Genomic DNA, 23,073 nt, shown 5'->3' with positions numbered 1-23,073 from the left:
AGTGTCAATTTTGAAACCAGGGAACCATTTTCAACGGATCCGAGCAGCGCTGGGGTTTAATTCGCGCTAAACTGGTGTTTGGCCACACTGTGCACCGGTCCGGCGCGGGTCAAAAAGTTAGGTACTAGTGTATCCAGTATGAATCGGCGGCGCGAAGCGCCGAGAAAATTTTCAAAGCGAAACTACTGTTTAAAACTGATGTCAAATTTTCAAACTCAATTTTTAGCAATTCTAGACCTGCCGCCAGTAGCGGCGGAACACCTTCAATTAAGTCAAACGGTCTTAGAAATTTCGAACACCGTTTGAATTTTGAGGATACGTTTAGTAGTTTCGGAGATACCGAGGGGGGGGGGGCAAAAAATAGCCCCCCCCCCTACCAGGTCGCGATATAAACGAGACCCCACCAGGGCACGATTCAAGGTCAAGATTTGATATCGCGCGGCGTGAGCTAATACTTGTCGTTTATTGAATTCCATAACTACTGCGACGATTTAACCCTCGCCGGACCTATTGGTTTTCTACATACGCGCCGGCCGAGGGGGGGGGGGGGCGGCCGGGCGGGTACGACCCCCTCGCCGTTTCGCCCCTGGTGGAGCTAGCGCGTCGCGGAAAAAACGAGCGTGTGCGCCGTTACGAGACGCAGAGATTGGTACCCGATTTTAAGGTCCTAGGTCAACCGGTGACCTCTGAGGTCAGGTCAAGTGCCCCAGGGTACGGTTCAGTTTTTGGTGAATAACTTCGCAAAAAACGGCCGCAGAGCCGCTATTTTGGCAGCATCGTGTTCGCCTCGCTCAGGCGCGTCGAATGGTATACTTTTTGTCCGGGTCAGGTCAACTTGGGGTGTTGACCTCAGGTCAAGGTCAGGTCAGCACCCCCAGGTCACGAAGTTGGTCGAAAGGGGTCATGTCGCATATCATTCGATTCGGCAGGTCTTCCTGAGTCCATTGGTGGCTTTCTCGACTCGCTAGCTCAATTTGATCAAGAGTTATTGACGAAAAACTAATATGACCTTGATGACGTCATAAATGACGTCACGCAAGGTCAACATTGCAAAAGTGACGCATCTAACCTTGCAAGGAGTGCATCAAACCACGATTCTGTGTGCTTGAGATAGTTGGAGATCGTTCCCGGCGCCAGAATAGCAGTTTTCATTTTTCCCCATTGACTTATAATGGTGAGGTCACGAAAATGACCTGACCTCATATGACCTTTAGGAAAAATCCGAGATATACAAGTTGTGGGACTCATAATGGATACTAGATCCTGCAAGTTTCATTTCCCTGTGACATCTCCTCTGGCAGTGAGGGCGTTGCAAAGTTGCGACATCTGAAGACCGTGCAGAGGTTCACTTATGACGTCATAGGTCAGTGACCTGACCTGACCCAAAAATGCGGTTGGTGTCAAAAGATGCGGCTTGGATCAAAGGTCAGGTATGCCAAGTTTCAGCTCTCTATCGCCAGCGTGTTCGGGAGCTATCGCGAAAAAACCCTATGGGGGGGGCGGCACCCGCCCCCCCCCCTCGGCCGGCGAGGGTTAAAATATTTGCCCCTCCCGTCGTTTGGATTATCGTTCAGGTTTCCCTTCGCCCAGATGCTATTCTCCGCGACATAGCTATTGCACGTCCCCGCAGATGGGAAGATTGTGCTCTCGTCCCTAGCTGTAGCGGCTGAGCCGCTGAATAAATCCCCGTAGCTGAGCGCAGTCAATTGCCTGGTACCTTCAACGCCGACTTCTAAAGAGTAGGTATCTTTACCCCAGTGCCGCACGCTGATGTCCGTATTTCAATTTAACTCATTCCTAGTTTCAAACAGTGACGGCGTAACACCTTCCAATAACAATGATAAAGGGGGGATGGAGCACTGCCGACTTTTGGCTTAATTCTTTCTATGCAACGTCCAAAGCGCTGACGTTAAAATGCCAAAATCAAAGCGAGAAACGGTGCGCCCCCCCCCCCCCCCCCCCATTCCACCACCTATGGTTCTCAACCATGTAATCAAGTACCTATAGATTAGAAAACATTGAACACTTCAGATATGGGTCACCCCAGCGCCCCTTCAAACAAGACTTGGACAAATTTTAACAAGTTTTATTCATTGTTAGGAATGCTTGATGACAGTCTCCACATGAAAGCTGTGTGTTAGATGCAGATGGACCAGGATGACAAGACATGTAGGATGAACATACAACTGGAACAATGACAATGTACAAAATAAATACTCATCATGGATGGTACTTAGCTCGGTTCACCCAGATTGCACAGCTCTAATTGGGTGCTTACACATCTAGCTTCCTGGTGCTTCCAATGGCCTTCCAGAATAAATCGCACACATGTTCCCTATGATACAAAAAACTTAGGCAGCCGCCTCTGCCACCTTCTCACTTTCTTCTGTTGCCACCTCATCAAGCTTGGGCTTTTTGACTGGGCTGTCTTCCTTCTTAGTGTCCCCATCTCCACCAGTTGACTTCCTTTTCTCTGCAGAATAAAACAAAGCATTTAGAACTCATGCAAATTGCAAACTACTGCAGCCTAGCTACTATACAATGCTGGAAAGATCAAATGCTGTTACATTTCCTTTAGTCAAGAAAATATCACACAAGCAATGTGAAATCCAGCCCACCTTGCACCTTCACGAAACCACTTCTCAAATAATTGTACCCTTAGCATAGACACGAAAACTCGGCACCAAATTGCACAATGGCAAGCAAACTCCTGAGATTGCAATTCCTAGTCCACCTAGCGAAAACAGGAAGCGCAATGGCACAAGACATTTTACCTACCTCCCTGCTCCTCGGTCTTTCCATTGGACTCGGTGACAGCATCACCGTTCTCCACTTTCTCAGCTTCCTCGGTCTTCTCCTCCTCTCCCTCCTTGGTCTCCTCCTTCTTCTCTTCCACTTCTGCCTCCTTGGGAGTCTCCTCGGGCTTGGTCTCTTCCGCGACCTTGGTGGTCTCCTCGACGGTCCTGGAGGCGAAGAAACAGTGTGATAATCTCGTCGAGTCTGACACTATCCACTCAAAACACTCATTCATATCCGCTACAAGGCATACGGTTTTCGATTTTTGTACTCACTTAGCCTCAGTGGTATCAGCCATTTTGTTAGTTTCTTTGAGAGCAAAGACCACGCAACCACACGCGCGAACACCTGAGAGTCGACTGCGAATTTCCCGCTCGTCGTCAGTGAATCACGTGACAATTCGACTGTTCGCGCATGCGCATACTATCGACTGAGTCATCTAGCAATTACGAAACAACAGTCATAGCTACTATAAGTGCGATTGCTCTTTATTCAGGTCAAATCTGTTGAATAATGTCTGTTGATAGAAAGTAATATGGAGAAAAATGACAAACAGATAGAGATGGGAATCTTTTAAAAAAAACTTTGACTGCTCACATTCTGGTTTTTGTTTGATGCTGTAAATGTCAGGCTGTTACATTTCGAAAAAACTGCTTTTGTTTGACTTTTACATTTAAATTACACGAGTCTAAAAAGGATAGCCTATAAAAATTATTATAACTTTAAACATAAATGAAAAATGATCGGATATTCAAGATTTGTTATTTGATTTTCTATCGATATTCACCGACCCCGCTGCTGAAATAAACGGATTCAAATAATTGAGGTTTTTGTGTACATCTAAGTGTGTTTTTTACTATTGTTGTTTAATTTCCTTTCATAAAATCCTTGAGCAATGCTTTTCAGAATGTGCTTTTGTGACTGGTCAGTTTCCTCAGCTTCCATTATTTGATATTAGAGCTGCAGCTTTTATGTCCAATGCATTTGGTGCTGGTGTAGCCCAAGGCCATATATAGTGTGTACTAGCCTGTTACCTTGCCTGTTATTATGGATGAGATAACTAATTCTCTTTATACCGTGAGATAACTGATAATAGTAATTTTATGACTTATCTATGCTATAACCATAGCCTATAGCCTACATCACTTGTCTACTGTTAGCATTCTCCGAGCCTAGCCTGAATATTGACGGCCTAGCTGCTTAACTGGGCTTAACCTTTCATTTTATTCAATCAAACGATAGGTGTGGTAGATACATACATACACTGAAGTCTGAAGAGATGGAAAGAGCAGCGACCGCATTTTTTTGCGACCGATGCTCCTTGTCCCGAGTGTATAGGTACTGATATCCAGGAGGATAAAAAGAGCACGGTCTAGCGAAAAATAATGAAAATTTCTGGGTCAGGTATGGTTAGATTAGCAAGATCAGACTGCATTTTATTAGTTTCAGGACTCTGGACTGACTATGCTCTTCCCATTCTCCATTTCAATAAGTACCTATAGGCCTGCAAAGTGCAAATGGTACCTAATGGGCGCGCAGACCAAGAAGAAATCAACTCTTAGATGTTTGTAGGTAATATCTGGGTTTGTGCTCTGTGGTGTCTCCTAGACATCGATGACCACCAATGCTGAGGTTCTTAGACCTTTCGGTAGCCTTGGTGCATCGCTAAAATATGCAGCGACATCTATAATATGAAGCAATAGACGCCACCTCTAGCCGATTGCCGTGTATGAGTGTTTGGGTCTACAGTTACACTTGCAGGCTGCAGTGCATTGGATCAACTCACAACTTTTTTTAGGGGGATGGGGGAGGTATGGGAACTACAATTCTTTTATCACCTATTGGTTCACTGGTTGGCACAGTTCGTTCCTAAAAAATTGCAACAGCGTTCTGAAGTTGAGGAATGAACCCATAGGCGATCTTACCTTTTAAGATTGTAATGAGAAACGAAACTTCGGTTTGTGAATTAGGTAGTAGGTACCCATGTAAAAATTGCAATGTACATTAATGGTTCGTTTCTCATCTATGCCTAAGTCCTTTTTTTCTTGGCTGCATCGTGTACCATGCACTGGCTTATCCAGACTTGCGTTTTCGGGGGGGGGCGGAGGGGGGGGGGGGTACTCATGCAGGGACCAAACCTGTAGGGTACCCCCGAATCTTGTTTTCTCATCGGATTTAGGCCATTTATTTTTCGTCACAGCCCTGACACAATGAATATTTTCTCTTAACTAGAAATAAAAATAGATATGGTGATCCATACCTTTATATTACTTTGCAAACACTTCACATTGCTTTTGTCGACCAGTTAACCCGCTCCGGGTCGGTGCTTGGCGCAACTTTTGCGGGCCGGGAGGTGGTAACACAGCCCCTGTCTAACTCGGCTCCTGGGCCACACACTGATTGAATTATATTTCATTATCGTTTGGGGGACAAATGGGCCACTTTATGCCTGGGGGGGGGGGGGGGGCATTGCCTCAAATGCCCCCTTTCCCCTGGACTAACCGCCAGTGTAAGAAACCATTGGAGCTGCAGTTGGGAACCTCAGACGTCAGGGTACGCACTACGCCCTCAGATGTATAGGACTCGCGCGTGGAGACCTCTTATGCTATAGTGAACTGAATTACAGGGCCTCGGCTAAGGAATTTTGACTGGTGGGCCACTTGGGCAGCGACATGGACTGACCTTCGTAGCCATAGCCCTCCCCCCCCCAATTTTCGATTTCTCCCCAGATTTCGGCCACTTTATCCTGCAAAAAAACGTCAGGATGGCATTCAAAAAATGTAAAAAAAAACGGGGCTCGACCCCCCCCCCCCACCCGACTCTTCAGAGAGAGGAGAGAGTAGGGACCCACAACCCTCTCAGTGGTGATACTCCAGCGGGGTGCACATAAAATCGCACAAGTATACACAAAATATTGACGCAGATTATAAAACTTTGGAGGATATAACTTACGGCCGATCGGATGTTAAAATCATCGAGCCCTGAGTGGATCGCACGCCGACTAGTCGAAGAGTCGAAGAGTCGGAGAATCGAAAGCGGTCGGACGGGATCGGGCGTTGTCGAGTGGATCGGGAGGAATTGTGGAGGAATTGTGAACAGCACGAATGCAACTTTATACCTATATAAAGTGGGTTGTGGCAGGAACCCCCGGGGGGTTGTAGCAGCAACCCCAACATCTCTGAAAATGATCATTAGGCCTATTGGTGTCGCATGGAAAATAATTTACTCAATTAGCCCAAGCGCACTGCGCAACCCTAATATTTTCTATAAAAAAGTTATGTACACTTCTGGTGAACAGTGTCCCAAGCTTCAGATTTCCCTTGGGTGTCTGAGTGGAAAATTCTAGCAACCCAAAATGTGAGAGTGGAAAATTATCCATTCTTATTCTTGAGTATCATCTTCAGCCCAAATGAGAAATTTTTGGAACGCTGACTGTGAACGGTTCGAAATTCATCCGACTGGTCAGATGTGTGACTGCAAGCATCATACCGGTCGTGAAGACGTATATTATCGCTTGCAGACTTCAATCGGCTGGAAGTCGCCGACACTACCTCTAGTTTGACTCTGGCTTGTATCGTGTCTATCGGCGAGCCGTCTGAGATCGCTCGCAGGCTTATCCCCGACCGTCTGAACTGGTCTGTTCTTTATTCATAGTTTTTCTTGTAACCGACTGGTCTGCGGCAGATGCTTATGTGACTGCAACCACTCGTTGGTCCAATCCGCCATCCGGTGAAGTGTGACTGAGGCTTATTCTACGCTACGGCTGTCTCAAGAAACCGGGAATGGTGATGGTATTAGGCGGGCAACGACGATCATTCTTTTTTAAGTTGCGGGTACTATAGTCCACTTTTTACCCCAAGGATATTGCAAACAATAGGTTGAAGTTTTTTCACAAGAATATGTTTCACCGATGTGTATTTTACAGCCTGAAACTGTACGATAAGATCTGCTAATTCAATTTGAAATGTGAAAAATGTGAAAACTTAGATGTTTCGGAAAATTACTGGTGGGCCAAATCTTTGAGGCTGGTGGGCCATTTCGGGTCACTGGTGGGCCATTTGGCCCACCAGTTAACATGTTAGCCGAGGCCCTGAACTGAAAGGACCCAAAGGAGTCCGTCTAGGGCTCCTTAGAGATAGGCAATAGGCCCTCAGGTCTGAGAGCCCCCAATGAGGGATAAGTGAGGGAGTGTGGAGTGCCTGCATATTGCATGAGCCACAACGCCTTTAGAAATCAACATATTATGTTTATTCAGATTGTGTCATGTGTGTGCCTATTTTGCTGAGATCGTATCACAATCAGCACAATGTACAATTCAAATAGTATCCACTTAAGTTCCCTCCTATCCACTAATGTCCTTACTCTCCAAGCTTACCTATTCCCCGCACCCCCTTGCTGCTGATTCTTCCTTGCATCCCGTCAGGTCAGCGATTCTATCTCACGTGACGTCCTCCCCCCTAAGATCTCGAGAACACGCAACCTAGCAACAAGCGGCAAACGGTGTTGGATAGACCTATCAGGGAACTACCTTGTGACCCAATTTTATTGACCTAGGTCAAACCGATAACGTCACAGGTCAGGTCAAAGGTCGAATGGCTGAATGGGCGGATTTGAGGAATCAGAGCCCGCACTAAGCATAGCTTGTTGTGCTGACCCTGACCCCACCACCCGATCGTGCAATTCCAGTTGTATGGCAGAATTTTGTCCGAACGTTTAACGTACCCTCACGACTGGACACGGTCCCCTCCGCTCTTTCACGTTACCTGGCTTCTGTGCGGCCCCTGCCACAGACACGCACGCCATTACACGTAGGAGCTAGATGTGGCCGCCCGCACGCTTGAACCGGGCTCTCTCTTCCGGCTAAGCGTCGAATTTCGGCGCTTTTATCCACTCGGCCACGGAGAGGACTGTTTACTGGCATTTCAAGAAATGCGCTGTAAAATCGAGTAAAATGCATTTCATTGAAAATTATCGATGGGGAAATGTTATTCAAACACATATTTTGCTATTTGAGGTCACTGATACCAGGTCAGGTCACAGAGGTCAGGTCACTGAGGGTCACAATAAGAAAATATCATGTGATGCATGTATCATGGTCCATTTTGTATGTCAAATACGATTATGTGGGTCAGGCAGCATTTGGGGTCAGTTTAGATTATGTTCTGGTGAAGGTCAGGTCAAAGTCAGGTCAAGGTAAGGTCAAATTAGGTCAAATTTCAAAGTTGATATTTTTGCATAAAATGGGTATTGATTCGATGCAGCTCGTCACGGGGAGTTCAATGGTGGTCTTTGTTTTGCCCTACGTGGTCTAGAATTGCTAGAAATTGAGTTCAAAAAGTTGACGTCATCATTTTTGAACGGTTTTTTCGCTATAACTTGACCAAAAAACGAGATATCGATCTGAAATTGGGTATGTATAATGTATATAGAAGAGCGCAGAGACTATCATGCATTCCGTTTTTACGAAATTCGTTTTTTTATTTTTTGAGTTTTTCTAAAAAATCTCCTTTTTTTAATTTTTGGGGGTCAAAACCCAAAATTTTGAAAATCCGAGATAACAGTTTTATAGCGCAGCTTTTTGTCTACTAGACCATATAAATAACTTTGAAATAACTTGGTAACTGTACATTTGGTGAGCGTTTCAAGATTGCATGTTTTTTGCTCATTTTTGCTCGAACATGACCTCAGCCGTCCACCGGACGGCTGAGTTTAGTTCCGCCGTCCGGCAACCACCGGACGGCGAGTGTACAAATCTCAGCTTACTTAATTGGCGAAAGGTGGCAGTAGCAGCTACGGCGCTGTTCTAGACGGATGCAGTGCACTCAGTTCTATGCAAATTTATGTAGAATATCGACTGAAACCCATAGCGAGGGCAAATTATTTATGATCTTAGAATATCCCACACTCCCAAGATGCCGCGATCGATGTTGTTTGCCAAGCCGACCGCCGCTTGATGTGGGACGGCGCATGAATATTGAAAAGTACGAAAGGTTTTCTAAAGTCGCTATCAATTCAAGGTGATTTGAACCACTTATCCACACAACGTGATTCATACATTTCAGTACACTGGGACTTTAATCACTTTCATTATTGTCACCATTCTTCTGCATTTCGTGCTGAGATCCGGCACTATTTTCATTCATGTATGACGTCATACCTAGATTTTCCAAATATTTACGAAGTAGGTCACGTCCTTTATGCAACAGGTTTTACGGTGCTTCGTAGAGTATGGCCGTTTCGTAAAAAAGTTACGATCTACTCCGGTGGAGTAAATCTTATGTCATTATGCAATACCGCTCAGGTCTTGAAATGGTCATCTTGTAAATCAGTTGATCCGTAGGTACCGTTGAACTGAGCGCATTCACGGTGCAGTTATCACTCAATCATATTCGTATACCCCTACCATGAAGTTACTGTCGAAAAATTGCTAGTGACCCCGCATGACCCAAATTATGAATCTAAGTTAGGTTTACGGTATCATTTTTCGATACATTAACCATTTAATCGGTATCATTTAACCTCTTCAACGATGTTTGATAGTGTTCAACATGACTTTTGTCCGGAAAAGTCGCAGGACACAGCTAAATTTTTTTCTATTGTCTTGAATGGATGTTGCAACTTGCAGGAAGTGATTGACAAAAACAACTCCTCAGAAAGCCTGCTGAAAAATGGTGTTTATTGTGTACTGATTATAGCCGAATGTAGCTGACATCGATAACAGTCACTTAGATATATCATAGACGCTCCAGCGTTCGGCAATCGGCAGGCGCGGAGGATCGAAAAACAGAGTTCGATGCAACGGCGTGCAACGCCGCCGGAACCTCAAAACACAACCACCGACGCGAAGGTACAGAGAGCGCACTGCCTGCGTCCACCGTCTCAGCTCGCTGCACCGTCCACTACCGCAGGGAGGCGAGCCCAGAATACAGCGATCGGAGAGGGCAGGATCATATCCCGCGATTGTAAATCAGCAGCAATCGGAAAGGGTGGTTCGTGATCGTCAAATTATGGGTCGTATTTCAATAGAACAAGCGGCATGGGTTGACGGCATTGTTGTGGATCGCTATAATTTATCGCTGGGAATCGCTCAGTATGAGATCGGGATATAAGATGAGATCAGCGTGAGATCAGGGCCATCCAGCGTACTGCAGGCTGGTTGATGGGAGAGTGGGGCGGGTAAAAGGGTCGGGAATAGCTGCGCTGGTGTGGGGGTGGGGGGTTAGGAGGGTCAGGTTTTCTGAGGAGGGGGTCTGGAGCGGGTCAGGTCACCCAAGGGGGTCTGGGAAAGGTCAGGTCGCCCGAGGGAGGGGTCGTGAGCTGTCTGTGGAACCGCTGTCAGCGGGTCGTCTTCATCCAGTCGAGGTGGTAGTCACTGTTCTCTCCAGCGTGTTCAGACGTATGTCGATCAGCCGTTACTGCCTGCTTTGCTGCCACCTGCCGCCCGATAAAAATGACGTCATTAAATTAAAAGTCGTATGCTACGTTTGGTACGGAGAACGGATATGATACAGAACTCATGAAATAAATGCTGGGTTAGTAATCTGAACAAACCAATGAAATCATAAGGTACTTTTTTTGTCACGGACTAAACTTAGCAAACATATAAAAAGGCTTACGTTAAAAACGCTAACGGTGCAAAACGTTAATGTTAAAAAAAAACATGAAAGAAGTTGAGCAGATTTAATAATTGGTGCCCACATACCAACAATTTAAGGCGCTACCGCCATTCATCATCTTTTAAAAAGATATTTGTGAGAAAAATGGAGACAAGGCATTAGTAACGCATACAACGCAATACAAAAACCTTATTCTGTGAAAAGGAGATTAATAAAAAGCCAGCCAAAGTCGTAAATTGGCTTCCTCCGTGGTTAGGGGGTTGCAGCGGTAAGCGCAACAGCCGATGGCCTGTCACCACGTGAGTATTGGTTCCATTTTAGGTGTGATGGAAACCGAAAGAACCGTCGCCACCGAAACCCAAACATAAAAGACATCACAAAGCAAGAGGTGAAGAAAACAAAAAGCGGCGCAACATGAAATCCATCATGTCACTTTGAGTGCGAAAAGGCTTTGCGTTTGTAGTGTTTGCGCCGCCACCGTTGAAATGTGAAGCCGTCACCGAAAAGCATAAAAAGTCCAAGCGTGGTAAGCAGAAGTAAAATCCCATCTTTGCTAAAAGCGGTGTCGTCTCCCGTTGGAGGCGTGAAATCCGGACGCTGGATTCAGGCTGAAAAGTGAGACTTTCACCAGAAGCTGCAGCGCTCCGAGTTGGAGCGTAGGACCTTCACCATCACCAGATCAGACGGAGGAGCGTCGTGTCAAAGAGGGAGGAGAACCGTGTCACAAACGGTCTTCACCTCACCCGACCAGCAAGTGGAACGTCTCAGTAACCACAGCCTGGTCAGAAGCCCTCAGGTGAGAAGCGATCTGCGTGGAGTCTCGAGTCGCGGCCGAGAGAAGCTTCTCCATCACCGAGAGGGGTTCAGAGACCGGTGGAGGTGCTCAGAGCTGACCCGCCCGCCGGGAAGACGATGGACACCTGACACAATCTCGAGCAACGCTGTGCGGTGCCATTAAAAGTAACAGGCTTGCACAATAAAGGCTTTTAATTTATTGCTCGTTATGAAATGATTTTCTTTGCAAACTTTTTTGAAAAAGCAAAAGAACTATATTGTTTTGCAATCTCTCCTGTTCGCTGGAGTGTATCGTCAGCTTACGTTACTCGTTAGCAATGTGCCAAGTGTCCAGTCTCTCGGCCGGGGTCGAGCAGGTCACTCCACCGTGTGCCGCCGAGTCGTCTGACCTGGGCAGCTCTCCCTGTCATCCCGCGCGGCCTCCATGACCGCCTACTTCCCCGGCGAGCTGCCGGGAACGCTGAATCGCAGGTTGTCCGCCATAGAGCTGATGAACTGCTCGTCCTTACAGGACGCGTCCGCCAGGTGGAGGCAGAAGGAGCGCGAGCGCCGGTACAGTCGCACACCCAGAGGGTAGGGCACGCGCCGCTCGCGCGGCCTGTCAACACACACCGTTACATGTTACACGTTATGCGTCAGTGTTAGCAGTCTCCGCTGTAGGGTCGCCGCCTCTGCACCTGAAAACCGAGAAAACGTTCAGCTGTTAGTGTGACGGCTCCGACCGCTTTCCGAAACCACCGACCAGGGTTCTTTTCCCGTGACACGAAAATCGCCTCAGGCTACTGACTTCTGGCTCAGTAGGTTACACAAAATGGCGGTTATCAATGGCAGTATTCGCAGGCGTAAGCCAAAGAGACAAACATCACGAGCCTCTGGAGAAGCCGATCAGGTTACCAAAAGCTCAGTGCCTGAGGCCGATCTCGGGTCTCGGGGGTCGGGCCGTGGTCGGCGGTCGGGGTGCAGTCGAGACCGACGCGGCGCGGGTCGCCGACCTACCGTGTCCGGCGTCGTTCAGACGGCGCGTCTCCGCCGTTTACCGGGGTAATCGCGCGAGACAAAGTAGTTGGCCTCGTCACGTGCGCCCACCATGTCCTTGTAGTCGCAGGAGTGCGAGTTGATCAGGCAGGCCCGCTTTCGTGCCATCCTGCCGCCATTGCGGCGATGGTGCAGGTCAGTGAGGGGTCACCAGACGGAAGGGATAAAACAGCTGAGTTGATGAGCACAACCGTCACCGAAAGAGTAGAAAAAAAAACACTGAAAACTTATCTTATAGGTCCAAATAGACAAGTAACAGACAATGCAATAGCGTATCAAGTATCAATCAAGATAACTTTATAGAGGAAAGTAAATGGGAGAAAGAGCAAAACAAATTGAAAATGATAGTGCGATCAATGCACGTAACATAAACTCTACGTGTACAGAAGTAGATCGCACAAAACAAATCAGGAGCGCACACTTCTCAGTACTAGTTCGTTTGGAGTTCTTACGCAAAAAAACGCACTTAATCATTATGTAAGGGCGGTCGTGAGCAATCTGAAACGGTCGGGTCTGGGGTCGGACTCGGACCTGAGTCAACCTAACGAGCAACTGAGGCCAGCCGAGGCAAGAGTGAGTGCGTAAATAATGAGGCCCCAACTGCCAGGCTATGCTCATTGCCTCCTGAGAGACTCTGTGATGTTCGGAGGCCGTGCATGCGAGGGTGGCGCTTGTCATTATTTCCAGACGCCGTGTCATCTGCGTAGTGGAATTACGCGAGTTTTCCTATGTCAGAGGGAAAGCGAAAGCGGAGGAATTACTGCATACTAAAATAGTATACCTTATCAAAGCGCTATATTTTTCAATGGAGTGGAATGTAAGACGTGAAATACATAAAACGAAATCATGATATGTGGTCAAGTCAAAATATGTGAATCGATATTGAAGATAAAAGTCAGGAACAAGCAGAATCATTTTACTTTAGTTTTTAGTCTGGGAAAAGCAAATGAACTAATTTGCATTTTAGCTCCTATACCCGAGGATACGTCCATTGCTCAGCGCTGGTCAATGGACCAAGTAACTAAAATAAAATTGCCGAAATGTGGAGTTATTAGTCGCCTCTTGTGCCTTGCTAGGCGCTGTCATATAAAATGACGCTATCCCCCTGCGTATGCTGCAACTAAAGCTTTTGAGGCCCCAAAAACGCAGTGCCCCACATTACTGCATCACGTCTCGTTTCCGTCAAAGCTGACCCAAACCAACTGGCCTCGCCGGTACTAGTTGAACGACAATCCCATTTGGTCTAGTGTCGGCGGCGGCGATCGACGATACACAGTGGCTGCTGCAGCCAAACGTGCCGTGACATTATTGTGTTGACACTGCGGAGTCGGGTTCCGTCGGCAGCGGCGACGCGACGGTACCGACGCGACGCTGTCTCGACGGTCAGCGGTGGTCGTCACCACCAAATTAGGGCCGACAAGAGCGGCAGATGAGGCGTCGTAGGCGGACGGTGACAAACAGAATTCAATACCACCGCGTGTGCGATGTCCCACCTTGCCTGAGAATGGGTGGTGGGAGGTCGGGCCCACTCGTCCGCCAACAGCGCTTCAGGGAGGCAAAGTACACAAGGTGTGCCACTCAAAAGGAAAGGGGACGTTTTTGTGGGAAATGGCAAACAGTAATAGGATTGTTGATGTAGTGTTTGTGCGTGGGGAGGTATTGATGTTAAACATTATTACTGGTGTGAGGTGGGAATGTGGAAAAAAGAGGGAGATGGGATAGAGAGAGAGAGAGAGAGAGAGAGAGAGAGAGAGAGAGAGAGAGAGAGAGAGAGAGAGAGAGAGAGAGAGAGAGAGAGAGAGAGAGAGAGAGAGAGAGAGAGAGAGAGAGAGAGCGAAGAAGGATAGGACAGAGAGAAAGGCCCACAAAATAATTAGCGTTGGCAAGCTTCTAATATGAGATATTACTCAAAATTTCGGCAGGCAGCGTGTAAGCGCCGCTTGATCAGGTCATGCTTCATATTTGCTATGCTTCAATTGGGGTACCTTGATGCATACCGTAAATAGCAGGGTACAACGCAATCCAATTTTCATGAGAAATTATCATCAAAGCAAACACTTAAATGATACAATTCTATCGGCTTAGTTTTATACCCCAATAGACCTTTCGGAAAAGTACCAGGCAGCAGACCCCATCTGTGCAATCAATAGCGATTGGTAAAGCCTGGTTCAGTGCTCCGTTCATTATTACCGTCGAGTTGGTGAGCCTACCCCACCGTATAGCGTATCCTGTCCTTTCGGCCGCGCCGCTCTGCGCTCTCATAACGCCTCGCGCCGATGCCCGCGGGCGCTATTAGCCTCACACGGTCGGCGGCTGTCGCAGCTCAGAGCAGCGGCTCAGCTGCCGGCCAAAAGCTGCGCCAGCTCGGCTGACCCTAGAGCTTACGGCTAACGATGCATTGCTGCACTGTCGTCGTGTTGCCGCGGCGGTGGGATATATGTAGATCATTGGCTGGTATCTATAGGAACTGGTCGGACTCTCACTTTTTTCCCAGATTGGTGGATATATACGGGATTGTTGAGATGGGGAAGGAGGTGGGGATGACGGAGAACGAAACACCAGCGAACGATTGTGGGCGTTAGAAGTCGCCTGCCATCTTTTTTGAATTCGTCAGTGTACCCCAATGGTGAATGCATTTAAATTATCTCGTATAACTTCTGTCCTGTAATTTAATAGCTAATGAAATCGACAAAAATAAAAATAAACTGAGGAATGCCTATAGCAGGAGCACTCCCTCGCTCGCCAGAGCGTATTTTTCCGTCGCCGATTGTCAATAGCCGGTCTCCCGATCGACTGCAGGTTTTAGGGTGCGGGGCTCTCGGGTACGGCACAGCGCATCGCTCCGCTATACGGGTCACAGGTGATTGGCAGACGTCTATGGAACGATCCATCCCCAGCGTACTGCATAGGGAGCGCCAGACGCGGGCTTCACCCCGGCCCAGTGGTGCACGCTGCAAATGCAACGCGCATCGGTCGATGCGCCAATTGGCACACTGGCCTCCTGTGATTACAGGTGTTGATTACTTGTCAGCAGACTGGGAGCGACTGGTGATTGTGTCATTAGCTGATGCTGTATTCGAGTGCCTGGAAGCGATCGCATCGTCGAATTGACTGAACTCAAATTCGAGTTGGTCAGTGTTCATTTTGTTCATCATGTTTCGAGTAAAGACAAGAGCTTGAATGAGTGAGAACTCGGAATGTCACTGGTCTCAGCGCAACGGTATTTGATCAACTGAGGCGGATGTGTAAAAATGCGAATTGCGAGCGAGTAAGAGACACTGTAACGGATGTTTGCATACCTACCTATTCTCATAATTGTTTTTGCTCAAGCGTCAGTAAGGATTAACGGTGAGTCAAGCTGGTGAATAAGAGAAGATGACCAATTAATTCAAAATTACTCTGGGTTAATTCCACTGATGGGTACTACGGATGTAAGAGCGCACCTGTATTTGATCTGTCCCGAGCGGATGTCTTCCAGAAGCCGGCGGAGCAGCAGCGCTTCGTTTGGGCTCCGCACTTCGGGCGCCTCATCTGACTCCGCCACGCTGCGAACAACGAGCCACACCGGGGTGAAAGGGGATAGTCATACACAGCTGCCGGATCAGATTCAGATGACAAGCAGCTTTTAAGTCATTGATGATGACTAACGAAGTGTCGGATGACAGTTTGGTGTCAAATTACAATTCCTACGACCGAGTGTCAAGTGACAGCTGTAAAGCGCAAGTATCAAGTGACAATCGTTCAGCAATTGTCAAATAGCATTTACATTCAGCCAATACAGGGAGTTTCCAGGTGGCGTTCTGAGAAGCGCCGAGCTACGCTGTGATGAGCACTTTAGTGGTCACAAGGGAGGGGCTCGATCAACATTGCCAAGAGATATTGGAGTACATAATACAGAGAAGAATGTAACTAACGTTCGTTCAGGGATGTTTGCTTATGCGACAATTAGGCAGTTGCGTGCATAGCATAACAGAGAAGAAAACAAAGGTATCGCGTTCTATGCAATGCAGCCATGCATGGAAACGAGCATTGGGATATAGACACTAACATCGCTATTGGTCATCTCTAGAGGAATACTTTTTCAATTATAGTTTTTGTTTTTGTTTTTAGCGTGCTGCCGTTTTTGTGAGTTCTCTGAGGTAAATTGGGAGATCCAGGCAGACATGCCCTCATCAGCACCTACATGAAGCAGCCTGTACCTACTCCCCGAAGTCCAGTTCTTATTGTCCGTAGAATTTAGTTTTTTGTTTTGTATCCAGCTAACTCTGGTCCATATCTGTTACAACTTACAGCCCACAGGTCGACGGAGCGGGGCCCTTTGTGCATACCGTCAACCTCCCGAGGAGTGGTCGTGTGTGCTGGTACCCATACCTACGTCACTGATATGTGTTGTGGAACTTGGAAGTACATAGAAGCGATATTTCACTGACTTGTAGAGGCGGTACACGCAGTACTTAACGGACATATAGGATCTGTAGACGCCGTATTTCACTGACCTGTATAGGGGCTGAAGACGCTGTATTTTACTGACCTCAAGGGGCTGAAGACGCCGTATTTTACTGACATGTATAGGGGCTGAAGACACGGTATTTCACTGACCTGTACGGGCTGAAGACGCGGTATTTCACTGACCTGTAGGGGCTGTAGACACCGTCGAGTGGCGCTGACCGCACCTGGGTCAGGATGGCTAACAATGTGAGCAGAAGGGCGGCGAGAATCGCCACGCGGTGACTCGAGGTGGCTGCCATTGCTGACGGCGGAGACCAGGGAAGTGTCAGACGTATGTCTGTCTGTCTGTCTGTCTGTCTGTCTGTCTGTCTGTCTGTCTGTCTGTCTGTCTGTCTGTCTGTCTGTCTGTCTGTCTGTCTGTCTGTCTGTCTGTCTGTCTGACTGACAAGGACACAGACACAGACAGTGTAATACACATGGTATCTAACTCGAGCCTGCCATAGCTAACGGAGACGACCAAGTCAGACAAAGTATGGTAGATACGGTGGCTCGAGCTGGCTCCCATATGTAGCAACGAGGCCGGTCAGGGTAGGGCACTGATAGTAAGATAGACAAGGTGCGATAGGGACTGTGTCAAACACTAACATTGTAACAGAAACGAAGTCAGGGGATAGGATGTCACACACGAACGGTGTCAGGAAGGTAGGGGCGGTGAAGGTAGACCCTTCAGACGAGGGATTGACATGAAACACGATGTATGCCTTTTATGTACTTCTCTTCTTTTCTTCCCCTTCTTTCCCTCCATCAAACCATGCATTGCACAATATCATCAAACGTATCACCACTAGTGCCCACGAATGTGCTGATAGCATCATATGCAGCTCAGATCAACCGCTAGACACACGAGTACTGAGAATTCTGATCTCTTTGCATCGACCAAGCAATACCTGAGTCGGTTACCAGTCAACTGGTCCGGAATTTATTTCTTTGTTTTCTACGCACGTGGTCAAACGTTAGCCAGATTAGGCTAGCCATCTCTAACTGCGCCTTTGGGGCTGCACGAGCGCAAGTGCGCATCGCTGCGGACCAGTATAACTCCGCTGAACGGCGGTGCCATTACGGACAGCGGTTCAGTCATGATGTCGACGAGGGCTTTGTCTACGAGAGTGTCGGGAAATGGGCAGACATGACTGTCCGGCCGGACTGTGACTACCGGTCATGGTAACCATCTAGTCGAGATGTGACGCCATTGCTAAAAATGGCGCCTGAATGACATTATAGTCGGTGCTGCTACTGAGCCATCTCGGCTGAAGATTGCGCATCTCTGCGGGGATTCAGAGAGATCAGCCGCCGCTCACCATAGATCAGCTCAGGCGCGGGATCAATCCGACTTTAACGGGTCCGGAGAGGCGGCTGTGACTGCACATTGTGCTTTGATGAGGGAGGGCACTGGTGTATCGGGTCGGACGATTACCTTGTCGCTCAGATGGAGTTTCCATCGACTGTACAGAGGAATTTCCGGTTAGGAAAAATTTAAATTATAAAATTTTCTAGCGGAAGCCACATTTGATGACAAGCTAGATGGATGGCAATTAGCAGTGCGTCTAGTTATGAGAAAACGTAGCCAAACTAGGCGCGTCTGCCACCAACCTATAGACACTACGGCATTTCAGGCAAAGTTGTGAGGAAGTTATAAGTGACCTGAACGAGGCAATTAAAAAAAAAAAAAAAACATCATGTAGTACCTATACAGCCAACCCTGTATTACTTCAAACTGCTTCGCACAATTGCACACTTACTTTCGCAAATCTACCGCGCATTATTTCCATATTAGCAGACTGTTTTAGGTCGAGGACCGTCCAACGCCAAAGCTGGCACGTGGCATCGACCATTGCTCTGCAGCGTCGGACGGCCATCGTGTCGCAATGTAATCAGCTCCGATGTATTGACGCTGCAAATTGGCACCGCTCGTCAGCGTGGATCACACGGTATACGCGACGCGGCGCAGAGCGGTCAGCGGAGGGAGGCGAAGTGTCGTACCGGTGACTGACCCGCGCGCTGACATCACAGCGAACGCTAAGACTGTCCTAGAACTGCAGCATAGAGCGTTGAGTAATAGGCGGGGCTCAGGTGATGCATGCAGGCATGCGTATGCGTATGTCCTTGCATGAATGACACGTGATTTATGGTATCTGTGTATTGCGTAACAGAGACGAGCGGCTTAGTACGATAGTCAGCGTAGTGAAAAGAACGTTCCTTATCGGAATTTAATTAGAGCTCATTGTCAAATGAGACATTATCATGTGATATTGCCTTTTATCAAATGAGCCTCGCAAAAGATTCATTCATGCTTCGCGTGCATCGCTCACGAGTTACGACTCACAAATCTTGATTGTAGATCATATTTCATTAAATCATAAAGAAGACACTACTTTGAGGAAACGATTTTGGAATTGTTTTTTGCTAGGACCCAGATATTCACACTAAAACATGATACAAATAAAACCGCTCTATTTGAAATGAATTCTAGTGATTAATAATACACCTCAAGATTAATATCTATTGCACATTTTAGCTGTTCACAAGACCGGCATGACGAACGTAATTATTGGAGCATGTCAGTATGTTGCCGACGATTGCAAGTGGGTGAAAGCGGACGCGTTCGATTTTGCTCGGAGAGCAGGGCGGCGCCTGCCGAGGCGCGCCGACTGCGCCCGTATTTAGGTGCGTGCGGCCCAGGCTCCCCTAGGACAGTTTCGTTACCATAATTGAATATTGATGACCCCTACCTAGCCGATCAACTTCTCGCCACGTGCCTTCTTATCCAATGTCACAGCCAGCATTAGCGTAGCACACGCATATGGGTGCACTTGAACCGGTCATTGACGTCAAGGTACAACGAACCTCAATTCTGATATGACTTGTTTATTCTCTTGTGATTTAGGCCTTACGGCCGTCTGATTTTATACCTGTGATATATATCGCAAATAAACAAAAACGTCACCGTTTGCATGTTAACACGTTCCATATGCAATCTTCATGCCCAACGAATGTTGGTAAATTCAATAACCCATATTTGTAGGAAGATGTTTAGTGCTCAAAACACCACCTTCATGAGCATCATAAGACATCGGAGCCCGTTCGACCGGGTGTGTGTGATTGGTCTATGCATAAATGATCTTATTTTTCGTTCCAAACAACAAGGAACAAATGAACCAATTGACACCTGTTTGCACCATGTCGAAACACGACTCAAATGTCAGTGAAGCCAGCTGGGACATTGTTTCAATTTATTGAAGATTCACGGCATTGTGCACCCAATAAGCAGGCATGATGTGTGGCTGAAAGGTGACAGAACAAAATTCAAAGGTCTGGAACGTCTTTGGCACACCAATCCTCCATCACATTATATGGCTCTGAGAACTTGAGAAGAATTGCATGATGCCGAATCTTCCATAATGTTAGAGTAGATTGGCATGACGCCAGAAACGTAATAAGAATTGTACGTAAATGGAAGAGTGTCGAATGTGGCCGTGAGATTCTTTAAAAGTGACAAGGTGGGTTAAAACATAGTGTTCAACTACGAATTTCAGGACTAAAGCAACAAGGACAATGTCGCACTTAGTAATTATAAAGCATGTAACTGAACTTACTATAAGGTGGATACCGAAGGCTTTTAGAAGTAATTCTAATCAGCTTACGCACTTGCAAAAAAGAAAAGAAATTAATAAATGAATTATACTGATAATAAGGACACTGATTCAGCAATGATAGTTAAATTTTCTCAGTTCCGGCTTCACTGAATACCAACATGTCGATGTCTCTATTGTTTTTGCACTTGTAAAGCCTAAGACATGAAAATCGCCTTTACCGTCACATGCCCTTATCGTCAAACTTCTGACCAGAAGCTAGCCAAAGCGCATTGAACACAAACTGTTCAAGAGAAAATGGTAAGCATGACTTCTACGAATTTGGCCAATAAGCACACCAAGAAGTGAAACTAATACCTTGTTCACCCTAACCTTCAGTCAGTTCAGCGGTGACCATTGACCAGCTCATGTAGTCAGCCGCCACGCGAGCCGCCGGCGCCAGCTGCGCCGGCCGCTCATTCAGTTTCGGTGCATTGCGGTGCAGCATAACGGCAGGCGGATGACACTAGAGCCATCTAGGGGCAGGTGTCTGAACTAGGGGAGATCCCAGCTGTCCGCGCCGGGCAACGCGCTAGACGGGCAAAAAAAGGAGACTGCTGGTGGGGAGCGGAATAAGATTATTCCAAATAACGTGATACACTGTTGGATTTTGTGAAAGGTGGCTAAGAATTGCCGACAATGCTAAAATCCATTGCAAGCACGGAACCGCCTTTCGAGGAGTTCTTCGACGCAACGCTCCTTCTTACTCGATCTATAATTAACTTCAGATTGGTATTTTCAATAAAAATGAACTCTTTTAATATGCAGAATTGTATAAAATAGGCAAAGTAAAAATAGGCTCAAAAGTTTGCTTAGATTTATCACTTCTTTTCGCAACTGGACAACGCCAAACGTTTTAACTTTTATTGTTATGCAAAATGTGTCTTTTTACTGCTTTCAGTGAGTTGATACTAAGCGTTCCCTCCGCTTTCCAGCAACATTTTTAGTCCACGAAATTTAACAGAGGTTACGCTAGCTCTGGTTTATTTTGTAGCATGACAGTTTAACAACTAACAATGCTTTTATCAGGCCATAATGCACCATGAGAAAAACCAGACACCCTGAGGACGCCAGGCTTCTAACTACGCAGAAGACCTCCCTCTCTTGAGATAAATTCGATTTTGGTAGCTCATTGGACGCAGCTGACTTGAATGCATCATAAGTGAGTGGCTGATGCTATTCATCGTTTATGAAAATTGGACTTGTATGTTTGACAGAGTACTCGTAATGAATTGAGTAAAGTTTCTTTGGGGGACAGCGTTTGATGGAGTTGATAATATTTACGTTAAGATGGTGTGATGGAGTTGATAATATTTACGGCAAGATGGTGTGATTCAAATGCAGTTAAAATGAATTTCGCGGATCGGTGGTGTGATAAAAATGTGATCGGTGATGTAAAACATGATTTGTTTTCAGTCAAGAAATAAAAAAAAAACTTAAAGACATCTAGTATAGTGAGCATTTTGCAGGAAAACTGTTACTTATTAGCTTTGAGAACTGCACTTTACTGATTTGCTTAGTTATATCAGTGTTTGCAAAAAGTGTTTGCTATCATTTTTGGTTGATTACAAAAATGTTCAATGAGTATGCTTTGACATAAATGACCTTATAACTATCAGCTCAGAAGCACAGTTTTCCGTTGTAAATGTTACATTTTTTTACAGATTCATTACTAGGCATTTTACGTCCTTTGAATGAGCGTATTGACGCAATTGTCCTGTTTGTCCTTTAAAAATAAGACACGCACGACTCAATGCAGTGACAGTAATACACGAGCCACTTTTCCATCATTACCAACCGTAACACTTTGCCATACAATGCCGCAAATGTCTTTCCGCCGCGGTCTGTGCCACTGTCCCCGCACTCTGCGCCACTCCACCACCACCTGCTGCGTACCTGGTGTGATCCTCTCGGGGTGACCTGAGAGCTGACCTGGCCGTGACCTGCGCCGCTCGAGGCTGACTGCTGACGGACGGACGGCCACGCGCCACTATATACAGGCCGTTATCGTGGCGCGGCCACCGAGGCTGCCGGCCGGCCGAGCGTCGGATATGGGCGCGTCTGCGCGGGGCGGCTCAGGTGTGCAGGGATACACACGATACAGGATACACACCCCTGCACGCACCAGGGACAATTAGACTGCATAGCGGTGACAGCAACTCCCCCGGCAGTTAACCGTTCATCGGATATTGTCAATCAACATTAACTTGCGTGCAGGCACGATGAAGTTTCTAATTCAGCTATTTGAAAGGCTGCTTTAATGACTAAAGGTCTACCTGGTTGGCAGGATTTGCCTGACCAATAGCTCAAGCCATGGTTTCATGACCTACCACTTCAAATGAGACGCGACACTACTATTTTTTGGCGTTCTTTTTAAATTGAAAGGAGCTGCTGCGTTGTTTCAGATATCGTATTTTGTAATTTGCTTAACCCTAGAACGCCTAGGGGGGGGGGGGTTGTATCAACCCCCCCCCCTGAGGTTTTTTCGAAGTGCACGCTAAACGGCTTGTCGTAGCGGGCTGAAATTTTCAATACCCTCTGGGGCAACCTTTGCGCATCTTTTGCCGAAAAAAATTGATCGGGTCATGTCAGGTCACGGAGTTATGACGTCATAAGAGGTACAGCCTCCGGCCGGATTTTCACAAACTGAGTGCCAACGCCCGAGGTTTCCTGCCGGTGGTACGGACATCGGT

General features: G+C 47.0%; 2 protein-coding genes across 2 annotated transcripts; both read right to left on the bottom strand.

Annotated features, from left to right (window-relative positions):
- Nucleotides 1-2,070: 2,070 nt before the first annotated feature.
- Nucleotides 2,071-3,204, bottom strand: LOC122385994 (heavy metal-associated isoprenylated plant protein 7-like). Its single transcript, XM_043374754.1, has 3 exons — nt 3,072-3,204; nt 2,779-2,963; nt 2,071-2,473 (listed from the first exon to the last, which is right to left on the bottom strand). Exons 1-3 carry the CDS (start codon nt 3,092-3,094, stop codon nt 2,352-2,354), a joined length of 330 nt encoding a protein of 109 aa, XP_043230689.1. The 5' UTR covers nt 3,095-3,204; the 3' UTR covers nt 2,071-2,351.
- Nucleotides 3,205-9,458: 6,254 nt separating this feature from the next.
- LOC122385964 lies at nt 9,459-22,348 on the bottom strand. The gene is made up of 5 exons (XM_043374695.1): nt 22,277-22,348; nt 16,875-16,992; nt 15,686-15,787; nt 11,597-11,805; nt 9,459-10,230 (listed from the first exon to the last, which is right to left on the bottom strand). The coding sequence occupies exons 2-4, from the start codon at nt 16,988-16,990 to the stop codon at nt 11,640-11,642; spliced, it is 384 nt and encodes a 127-aa protein (XP_043230630.1). The 5' UTR covers nt 16,991-16,992; nt 22,277-22,348; the 3' UTR covers nt 9,459-10,230; nt 11,597-11,639.
- Nucleotides 22,349-23,073: the final 725 nt, after the last annotated feature.

This window comes from Amphibalanus amphitrite, unplaced genomic scaffold (genome assembly GCF_019059575.1).
Source record: "Amphibalanus amphitrite isolate SeventyFive unplaced genomic scaffold, NRLGWU_Aamphi_draft 000236F_arrow, whole genome shotgun sequence".
Lineage (NCBI taxonomy): Eukaryota > Metazoa > Arthropoda > Thecostraca > Balanomorpha > Balanidae > Amphibalanus > Amphibalanus amphitrite.
The sequence above is the reverse complement of the archived record's forward strand: the minus strand, read 5'-3'. Positions and strand labels throughout refer to the sequence as shown.

Excerpts from the sequence above, each read along its gene's own strand:
- LOC122385994 (XM_043374754.1), bottom strand. The coding sequence starts at position 3,094 with ATGGCTGATACCACTGAGGCTAA. Across the intron at positions 2,964-3,071 it reads GCTGATACCACTGAGGCTAA|GACCGTCGAGGAGACCACCA; the intron begins GTGAGTACAAAA and ends CTTCGCCTCCAG. Across the intron at positions 2,474-2,778 it reads AAAGACCGAGGAGCAGGGAG|AGAAAAGGAAGTCAACTGGT; the intron begins GTAGGTAAAATG and ends TTTATTCTGCAG.
- LOC122385964 (XM_043374695.1), bottom strand. The coding sequence starts at position 16,990 with ATGGCAGCCACCTCGAGTCACCGCGTGGCGATTCTCGCCGCCCTTCTG. Across the intron at positions 15,788-16,874 it reads GGTGTCTACAGCCCCTACAG|CGTGGCGGAGTCAGATGAGG; the intron begins GTCAGTGAAATA and ends CGTTGTTCGCAG. Across the intron at positions 11,806-15,685 it reads TCGGGACAGATCAAATACAG|GCCGCGCGAGCGGCGCGTGC; the intron begins GTGCGCTCTTAC and ends GTGTGTTGACAG.